This window comes from Agrilus planipennis, unplaced genomic scaffold (genome assembly GCF_000699045.2).
Source record: "Agrilus planipennis isolate EAB-ADULT unplaced genomic scaffold, Apla_2.0 scaffold278, whole genome shotgun sequence".
Lineage (NCBI taxonomy): Eukaryota > Metazoa > Arthropoda > Insecta > Coleoptera > Buprestidae > Agrilus > Agrilus planipennis.
The window spans coordinates 85,884-97,009 of NW_020439104.1; the positions used below are offsets into that span (position 1 = coordinate 85,884).

The 11,126-nt window shown below is 33.3% G+C and overlaps 1 protein-coding gene across 1 annotated transcript in view; it reads left to right on the forward strand.

Moving 5' to 3' along the window:
• LOC108741456 (gamma-aminobutyric acid receptor subunit beta-like) overlaps positions 1–9,912 on the forward strand; it is a 19,794-nt gene extending 9,882 nt beyond the window's left edge. The window contains exons 4-9 of the mRNA XM_025977512.1: positions 477–550; positions 3,331–3,488; positions 4,234–4,518; positions 5,981–6,208; positions 8,010–8,249; positions 9,569–9,912. Of these exons, the coding sequence (XP_025833297.1) occupies positions 477–550; positions 3,331–3,488; positions 4,234–4,518; positions 5,981–6,208; positions 8,010–8,249; positions 9,569–9,747 (1,164 nt within the window). The 3' untranslated portion in view covers positions 9,748–9,912. The remainder of the gene's footprint in view (positions 1–476; positions 551–3,330; positions 3,489–4,233; positions 4,519–5,980; positions 6,209–8,009; positions 8,250–9,568) is intronic.
• Positions 9,913–11,126: the final 1,214 nt, after the last annotated feature.

Genomic DNA, 11,126 nt, shown 5'->3' on the forward strand with positions numbered 1-11,126 from the left:
AATTTTAAAATGGTTTCCCACTACCTTAACAAATTCAATGTTTGGAAATTCGTGTGCGTCTAGCTTTCTGATGCAATCATCTAGAAAAGCTTTATTAGTTTTAGTTTGTCTTGTATTTGACCAATAGAAGGGTAGTCTGATAATATTATTATTGTTATTGTGGTGTCTATAATATATGAATAATATTAAGATTAATATGTGATGTAAGGCTGTATTATTTATGACGTTATAGTGGCAATTAGCACTCAAGGTCCGCCGCCGTTGGGAGGCAACTGATGTATAATTAGGAGGAAATTCGACATACCGAAAATTTTAACCATAATTAAAACCAGGTATATGGGTGGGAACTAGGCATTATCCGAAAAGTTATTACTTCTAGTGGATTAAATTATTTGAATTTTACAATTTTAATATAGATAGACTTTTCTCGGAACAAAACCTGTTTGGTATTTGAAATTTTCGGTTTGTTTTACCAGATTTTAACACTAAATATAAAAAAAGGAACTTTAGCACTGTTTGAAAGAAAAGGAACTATACGGATGACTTCGGAGTAAGTGTTCTTTGCTCCTATATGTTTGGATACCACATAGTTAAAATATAGAGACAAACTAATTTTTTTTAGATATTTTTTACTTCTTTCAAGGACCTTGTGCTATTATGTTCGTTAAAAGGTCAATTTATGCGTTAGATGAAGAGTGTAAACTTGAGTTTTCATAACTCTCACAACTACCGACACTATTTTCTTTAAAAGTCATTAAATGTATGACAGAAAATTTAAGCAATTATTGTGTTATTAAAAAAGAGTATCAGATTAAATGAGCAATAAAGACGAAGACTTTAAATGCAAGACTAAAACCAAAACCGAGATTTTATCAGCAAAGCCAAGACCAAAATCGAGACTATATCAGCAAGGCCAATACCAAGACTAGAAGTATTTGAGCAAGACCAAAACTAAGACCGGATAAGCAAGACCAAGACCAATATCAAGATTCGGAAAATTTTGGTCTTGGTCTTGCTTTGCTCATTACTACATTGTGTAAGTCGGAAGAACTACCTGTTCAACAGCATTACATGATTGTGGAATTGAAGCACGCAAAAGTTCATCGTTTTTAAAGAAGGTGGAACTAACTTTTTGCTGATATCGTAAACTCGGGGCAAAATAAAATAAAAAAGAAAATCTTTAACCATTTGAAAAATAGAACATCATCACACTTACACATATATATGTATTAGTTTGTCTTGAAAATGGTTAGAGGCCATTAATTTTTTTTAATGTGTATTGTGACGTTGAAATGCGCGAAGTAATGTGGAAAGAAGAATAAAGAATGAAAAGTCTACCTGAGTGTTGAAAAGCTGTTTTGTGTTTGCCTTTTTCGATGTCGTTTCGAAATTCTTGACAAAAACGACTTCTAAGACGGCGACAATTTAGTGAACTTCGCCCGTAGCAATTTCGTTTATACGACGTGCATAATGTCTTTGATAAACCGGTGTATTTTTATCAGAAAGTGGATAATAAATGCAAGCAGTGAAGAGGGTGCTTAACCCAATTTTTGGTATTGGTACAATCGATATTGCATATAAGCGTCATACTGATGTTGAGTTATTAATATTCACTAGGTTGGTGAAAACTAATAATTGAGTATGTCTGCAAGTTTTATTCGAGTCACTCACTCAGAAATTTATTCATGTATATTGTCTACTACAAATCTTAGTAAAGTTACACCAACTGCTCAAAAGAAAAAGAATTTGTCATCATCATCATCATCATAAGGTCGTCAGTCCTAAGACAGGCTGGACACGCGCCTCCACTCCTTCCTATCCTGAACTGATCTTCGCATTTCCCTAAAACTAGAACATCCCACATACTTAACTATTTGCGAACAGTAATCTAACCTAAATCTACATCTACTAATCTTAACTCTTGTTTCTGTCTCTAATATGTCTCTGAATAGACCTTCATGTCTGAGAAGGAGTACTACCAACCTATCTTGCCTATTTCTTATTTACTTCCATAGAGTCCTGTGTTCACCTATTCTTTCTTATACCTCTTCATTTCTAATCTTCTCTATTCACGGTATCTTCATCATTCGCCGCACATTTCGAACGCTTCTAATCGTCCATGTTTCGCACCCGTACAGCGCCGCTCTCTAAACATACACCTACAACAATCTTATTCGAATTTCTAAATTAGTCGTTCGCAAGAATAAAAGTGATTTTTTATTAAAGGCGACTTGACGCCGCTTTAAATCTGCTTTATATCCCTACTACTCCTTCCGTCCTAACCTGATTTCCTAGATACCTAAGATCACTTCTTCTAATTTTTCATCTCCTATCTTTATATTCGTCCTTTCCCTACTTTTATCTTCCCTTGCATACCAGTACTTGCGCTTTTCTTTTATTTATTTTCATATAATACTATTTTGTCAATACTGCTTCCATTTTATTTGAAGCTATCTCTAACTCTTGATGAGTTCATTTAGTTGTAGGCTGGAATACTGTTTGTATCAAACGCAATTTTTTCGCATAGTGTAATTATTCAATCGTTTTATTTCAGTTCTTTACAAACTTCCTTTTAGCTTCAATATTTTTTGGTTTCGGTTCTACTTTATATATGTTTCTGGTTAAGCCTCCATTAATAATATTAATATTTCAATATCAATTTCAGTATTACCTGCCATTATGCACCTTAGTAATAAAATCTCATTTATTTGCATCTTGCCCTTTTTTTTAAACTTTTTTTCAAAACTTTTGGGTGTTTCATTCCCACCAGCCAGTAATGCTGGAAGGTAGGGCGGAAAACTTGGACCAAGGCAGACAGACCCGGAATCGAACCGGCGTCCTCCCGAATGCTAAGCAATGGTCTAGACTTCTAGGCCATGCCGCTCGGTATCTTGCCCTTTCGATTAGTACCTAAATGATGATTGGCAAGTTTGAAAGTTAATTAGCATTTATGTTCAGATGTTGCCCAAACAGATCTTATGTACTCTACTTGGAAATTTAGAAAAATCTTGAGCGACTTTTAAATATCAAAATATCGACTTGAAATTTTCAGGATCTTTTCTTTTCATCGTTTTTATCGTAGAAAATACTGAAGATAGTCTTTATAGGGGGTTCTTGAAACATGAGAAACTAACATATTTTCATAGGAGATTCGAAAAAAATATTCGTTCTTTTATCCTAGTGTATATGCTGAGAAAAATCGAAAATTATCGACAAAGTTCGTTACTGGTCTGCTTTATTTTATTGTAATTATTTTTTTATGTTTATTTAACTTATTCTTACTGAACTTATAGTATTTATAGATTCAGTAAAAAAGTAAAATGTTTACAGTTTCTTGCATGATGTGACAGAACGAAATAAATTGGTGCGATTAAATGGTGCTGGTGGTATTACTTATGGAATGAGGTTTACCACAACCTTGGCCTGCATGATGGATTTGCATTATTATCCTTTGGACTCGCAGAATTGTACTGTGGAAATTGAAAGCTGTAAGCTATTAATGTTTATGTATCTAAATATGTATTAGATCCTTCTTTCTCTACTGTGAATTTCTTGATTTACCGTAGATATTGTATGTAGAAGATCAAAGCAGTTTCTTTATTCTAGAATCAAACTAACTGCTAGTCAATTTAGGTGCAACTAAAATTGTTGAATTCAAAAGATCAAAAGTACCGGTTATTGAAAAATATTATTTATTATTTGATTCACTAAATCATCGTTTTGTATTGATAATTCGCGAATAGAGGTTAAAGACTCATTAAAGGAATACAACACCTTCACATTTTTGATAAATAATTATTAAAATATAAATCTCTAATCACTAATTTGTACTATACGGGTTATCAAAGATATTTCATATTTCATCAGCTGTCGTTTTAAGGAGAGTTAACTTCGAGAGCCTTCTTAAATGAAAATATTATTTGCTTAATTTTCTTATGATATAAATTGTTGAATGAAAATTCATCAAAACTTTTTATCATCTAAATAATTTGACAATATGACAAATATAGTTAAAAATTTCTGATACGTATTCATTAAGTTTACGCCATAAAAAACATTAAATTTAAGTTTTTTCTCCATTTATGTAGTTATGTAGTATTTTAATTTTGAAGCAATTTTAATTTGAGTACCCTTGCTTTAAGTCAGCCTTCATCAAAATGAAGAAAATTTTTTTTTGAATTTACTTCTTTATTATCATGTAAAGGTAGAAAAGCTCAATAAATCTTGTTATAGATGGTTATACTGTAACCGATGTGGTAATGTACTGGAAAGAAACTCCCGTAAGAGGTGTCGAGGAAACGGAGTTGCCGCAATTCACAATAATTGGTTATGAAACCAACGATAGGAAAGAAAGTTTGGCGACAGGAATATATCAGCGTCTGTCGTTATCATTTAAACTTCAAAGGAATATAGGCTATTTTGTATTTCAAACATACCTACCTAGTATATTAATAGTGATGTTATCATGGGTATCGTTTTGGATCAATCACGAAGCGACCAGTGCAAGAGTTGCATTAGGTAAGAGAAAGATCAGCATTAACATTGGTACCGGTGACTAAGAAGCTATTCGCCGATACTGTACGGGAGACTAAGAAGCTATTTATCGGTACTGTACCGATGACTAAGAAGTTATTCATCGGTACTGTACCGGTGACTGGGAAGCTATTCACTGGTACTGTACCGGTGACTAAGAAGCTATTAATCGGTACCGTACCGGTGACTAAGAAGTTATTCATCGGTATTGTGCTGGTAACTAAGAAGATATTCACTAGTACCGTGCCGGTAACTAAAAAACTATTCATCGGTACTGTACCGGTGACTGGGAAGCTATTCACTGGTACTGTACCGATGACTAAGAAGCTATTAATCGGTACCGTACCGGTGACTAAGAAGTTATTCATCGGTATTGTGCTGGTAAGTAAGAAGCTATTCACTAGTACCGTGCCGGTGACTAAGAAGCTATTAATCGGTACCGTACCGGTGACTAAGAAGTTATTCATCGGTATTGTGCTGGTAACTAAGAAGCTTATTCACTAGTACCGTGCCGGTGACTAAGAAACTATTCATCGGTACTGTACTAGTAGTTAAGAAGCTATTCACTGGTATCCAAACGTTGTACGAAACACTGTTCATTAGTGCTTTAAGTTATTAATAGAATATCTTCTTGTATTGTTTATGAGACCACAAGACTAATGAGCTCAGTGCATTCAGTTAAAATTTCCACAGTAATTTTTTACAGTAATGAGCCTTAATGAACAGCTGGGTACTTATGCTAAATTCAAAAACTTCATAAATTTAATATTTTAACAACAGCGGACGATTTCAAAGTCAAACAATTCAACAGTTTCTTATCATGTTTCAGATCAAATTAATGATATCAAATTGATCGAATAATCAATGCTATCGTTGATGTATAATTATTAATTAAATGTAAATAGTGGGACAACAACGAAAAAAAACGGATAACCGAACTGGCAGCCCCAGGATGGGCACACGTATATAATTAAATAGTTTAAGAAATGAACATCGATATAAGTAAGCACTTAATTAATAATAATGATAACATTAAAAAGTAGGACACAAACACAAAAGGGCGAAAGTTATGGCGGTTATATCAATTTTTGAATGTGGGGGTCCCATTGCTTTCATTCTTTTATTATCAATTATACATCAATGACAGCATTATTTGATTGATTTGATATCATTTGAAATCGCTCATTTATTGTAATATCCATCACACCTTTTGGACCATTTTTACATTTTAGTTTAATACTATCTATGTCTGGGATTCTTTGTCGGGGATATTTTGTTGAAGGATAAAAACCTTTCATACCATGTTATTAATTTATCGTACTTAGGTACTACATGTGATGGCATTGTATTTTTTATAAATAGTAAATAATACAATTCATTTTAACTTTACTGCTCGTTGCTCATTATTTTATATTTTGTCTAAAATAATTCTCCATTGTATGCTTAGGTATCACCACGGTCTTAACGATGACAACTATAAGTACAGGAGTGCGAAGTTCACTCCCAAGGATAAGTTATGTAAAAGCAATCGACATTTATCTGGTGATGTGTTTCGTTTTCGTATTTGCTGCCCTCTTGGAATATGCCGCCGTAAATTACACGTATTGGGGGGCACGTGCGAAAAAGAAGAGCAAAAAGAATAAAGATGACGAGAAAAAAATGAGTCACTCCAAAAGTAAGATGCTGATTCACAAAATTATATTTGATAGTAATTCATATCTAGTGTAGTATAACAATAATTTGGAAATAAATAATAGTCAATTTTGTATACAGGGTGTTTATTAAAAATTTGAAGAGGTTATACTTTGGGCTGCTTTAAGAATTCACGTGACAATGCACGATTATTTAAATGCCGCCATTGTTTATCTAATATGGACGTAACAAATTGGCTATTTATAATTTTCATAGTAACCCTTATGATATGGGTATCAAATGAAAGGGCTTGATAAGCGAAACACAATAAGTAATGTGACGTTATTATAAATGTAATATGGCGGACGTCACAAAATGGTGATTTATAAGTTGTTTTTGATACCTTACTTATTGATGCAATTTCTAAGAAGTAGTCAAATTTATGTGAGAATGCTCGTAAGAAGTTTTAAATACCTTCGAAATATTGACAAATACTAGATATAACTGATTGCAAAATTTCAAAATACTAAAAAATAAAAGATAAAATTACTTAATAAAAAAGCTTTTATTTAACAATAAAATGTAATAATATCATCATCATCATCATAAGGTCGTTAGTCCTAAGACTGGTTGGACACGTACCTCCACTCTTTCCTATCCTGACCTGATCTTCGCATTTCCCTAAAACTAGAACAACCCACATCCTTAACTATTTACGAACAATAATTTAATCTAAGTCAACCTCTACCCCTCTTAACTCCTGTTTCTGCCTCTAAAATGTCTCTGACTAGACCTTCATGTCTGCGAAGGTGTCCTACCAACCTATTTTTTATTGACTTCCATAGAGTCCTCTGTTCTCCTATTCTTTCTAATACCTTTTCATTTCTTACCTTTTCTACCCACATTATCCTCATCATTCGCCTATAACACCACATTTCGAACGCTTCGAACCTTTTCTTTTCCGCCGGGCCCACTGTCCATGTTTCGCACCCGTACAACGCTGTGCTCCAAACATACACCTAATATACTAAAAGGAAAAAATAAATATAAATAACAGCTTGGGCGCCCTTTAGAAGCGAAATTAAACTGAGAAATTACACAATATTTATCTTCGTTTCTGCTATTTTATAATTCTAGAAGCAAATGAGCGCCTAAGTATTTATTAAAACTTATTTTGATCCTTTTTATAATTTANTTTTATTATCCAATTTTATTACATTATTAGCTCTTAAAAATGACTACCACCAGATCCTTACTTATTGTCGAACTCTTCCAAAATACCAGGGCCGATTTTTATTTAATTAAATGCTGCAATTATTCGATTTTTTAAAATTTTCACATTTTCCACTGGAATGAACTAATGACTTCAAACGGCCCCATAGATAATAAACCAGGTGTTTTAAATCCAGAATGGAGCAGATTGTAAGTGGGATCCACTTTAACTAATTCAGCGATCTCCATTATATTATTATGATGTTAAAAAAAAATCTTTTGTGTATTTCATCGTTTTTAATAATAGGAATTGCTATTAAAAGATAAACACACTTTGATTTTTTTTTCTATGAACTTGATTTCGGTTACATTACCTTCACAAATTCCACAAATGGTTCTCTCAAAAAACATTTATCACTTTAATTTTCCGCCATTAATTTTGGGTAATCTATATAGGATAGAAAGAATATTAACCTCTTCGAAAATATTTCGTACATGTGTTTATTATTTTGTATCTCGGAAACAGCGGCTTTCCAAAAAAACACGAAAGAATAAAATATTCTTGGATTAACCCAGGGAATAATCTCTCAAATTTTGTCGTATGTTTATATTTGAGTATGATTTCATTGCAGTTCCCAAGTCTAGCGATCAACCCTATATATCCCAATCGGAAGACATAATAGAACTTGAAGACATTAGAATGAGTCCGATTGCTTCAATACGAAGCAGGTATAATACCCAAGCCAGTTCCCCTACAAGTGGAGGAGGCACTTTGGACTCATCGAAATTTCCTCCAAGTTTTCGCATATCTAGAGGTCCAGGATATCTGAACTACAGGACCACTCCTGGTCTACGATACAGGGGCAACAGAGGTACAGCTTTTAAAAGTTTTCATTCAAATACAGTTACTTAAAATTAATTTGTTATTTCCAACAAAATAAAACGAGACATTTTTGTGGCACTGTGATAGTGTTAACTTGTTATACTCCTGTTTTTGTAAAAAATGTGATTCCTAGTAGTAGTAGTAGTAATATATTTCAACATAAAGTTATTTTACACAATACATACAATTCTTATCAAACTAAGCCTTCATTCATACACAACAATTACAAAAGAAAGTTAACTTAACTTAAATAATAAGAAAAAAAAAGTAATCGAATCTTACTTATCGTATCACATACGTATATACATACACACATACACTGAAAACCCTTTCTTTTTTTAATTAAGTAGAATCAGACCGTCGCCACTCCTGCTTAATATCTCCTTACATGCATCTAAATCTTTACTTTCCTCACATCTTCCTAGTACATGCATCATTGTTTCATCTCCCCTTTCACATATCCTACATATCATTTCTTCCTCTTTCATTCAATATTTACATTTTCTACATTCATTTCCTACTCTAAACCTTGCAAATACATCCACATCCTTCATTATATTCAAATAGTCTGGCAAAAGGTCTCCCTGCCAATGCTCCCATAGCAACAACTTTAGACATTCCACATATCTCGACTTATCAATACTTCTTAGGTCTTCTGCCCTTATCATCTCTTTACATATTATTCTCACCATTTCCTAAACATTTTTCCCCATTCGATCCTATTCATTCAGTTGCTCCTGACTCAAATTTAAATATTCTAATGCCCCATCTCTTTCTTTATCATACCTGGTTTTTATTCCAATATTTAAAATTCTTTTTCTCCAAAATTCTTTTCTTATATCCCCATCCATAAGCTTTTCAAGTTTTATTTCGTATTGTACCATCCTTTTTCTGGTTTCCTCTACCATTTTCCCACATTTTAATTCCCTCCGTACAACATAATCTGGCGTATATCTATCCAAACACAACAACCACTTTATATATTTCTTGTAAACGTTTTCCACCTGTTTTTGTTCCTTCTACCCCCATACTTCCACCCCATAAAGAGCTAAACTTCTGACCGTCGAATCAAACAACCTTTTTCTTCTAATCCAATCGTTTCTGCATAATCTATGCCCTATTCCCCATATGCTTCCTAACAAAGTGTTTACTTTGATTCCTAGTATTTTCAAAATTTATCTTTGACAACCTAATAGGAATATGCATATTTACTTGTATTTTATTAAGTCCTCTCCTTCACAGAGAAATCTTCTTTAATGTCTTTTAGTCTCCAACAACACTCTGTAGTAGTTGTTTTTCTCATTTCAGGAAATGCAGTCCAAAAACCAAAAGTTTTACGAGCAATAAGAAAAGGGGCATCAGCTATCAAAGCATCAATGCCTAAAATAAAAGATGTTAACGTAATCGACAAATATTCTAGGGTGGTATTTCCTGTGGCATTTCTACTGTTTAACGTTGGATACTGGGTATTCTATTTTTTCGAATAGAAACAACAGCTTTAGGTTATAAATTGAAAATATTTGATCTCAACGAATTTTACGAAGTGACGATAAAGAATTGTTCTGTTTGTTGGATAAGTGAAAGATGATGGCAGATTTAGTGGTGCATACCTAATATACACACATAGATATCTTTATGTCCATGAACCTGGCATTAACAAAAGGACTTTTGAAAATGCCGAAATTAGAACTCTTTAGGGGTTAATTGTATCAAAAATTAACCTGTATCAAAAATTATGGTCTTATAATTTTATAAATTAAAATAATTTTTTTTAAATAAACATAGATTATGAGCTACTAAGTTTTGATCTTAGTACCAAATTGGCCCCTATAAAGCCCTTAATTTTCGAAATTCATTTTGATCACTTTATTGTGCCAGCTTCGTGGTCATAAGATTTTTTTTATAGAAAGGCTATATTTCTTGTGTGCTTCTTAAGAAGACGTAGGCACATACAATACATGTACCTATGTTCCTTATTTTGTCCTACAGAATGATGCTATGAGTAGGGCTGCCAAATTTCGAAATCAAAAAGGTACCAAGTCGGGTACCGATACTAAACGTCAAATATTCAGATTTGCAGAAAGTCCCGAAATCGAAATAGTGTCACTTTACAACAAGTTTTCATTGAGTAAAAATAACTAGTTTTACGGAATGTACGTATTTTTATTTCAATTTTGGGAACAAAAAAAAAAACAAAAAGAAAATACCCACAAAATTTAATAAACATATCTATGATCATATTCATTTTAAAAAATAAGAAATATAGTGACGTATTTAATTTTCTGTCTAATTAACACTTCTATTATTAATTATCAATTCACCATCCTATGAGCACATTGTTACTTCTTCGCTTCTTCTTCGCTTTGTATCGCTTCGTTTTCTCTGATGTGTACTACTCCTCTCGATCTCGCGACAACTAGTTATAGAGACTGCACGTTTTCTAGCATTTTTCAGTAAAGCCGTCTAATAACCTGACCTTTTTTGCAAGTATTAAACATTATTGCATACTAAAATAATACCCTGTTATCATCATAAGGACGTTGGTCCTGAGCTTATTTTTGCATCTTCCTAAAACTAGAAAAAAAAAACTTTTGGGTGTATCATTCCCACCAGCCAGTAATGCTGGTGGGCGGGCAGTACCTCCAGACTATGCCGGAAGGTAGGGCGGAAGGCCCTCTTCAGCCTGCTTTCAGGAATCGTGGGAATGAGTGGATGGTGGTTCGGGTGAGAAAGTTGAGACGGACGAAATGAAGACAGAAGAGAGTGAAAGATTATCTGTGGAATATATGACTGCCTCAGCATTTGCCTAAGTGATCCAAGGAAACCACAGAAAAACTTGGACCAAGGCAAACGGACCCGGAATCGA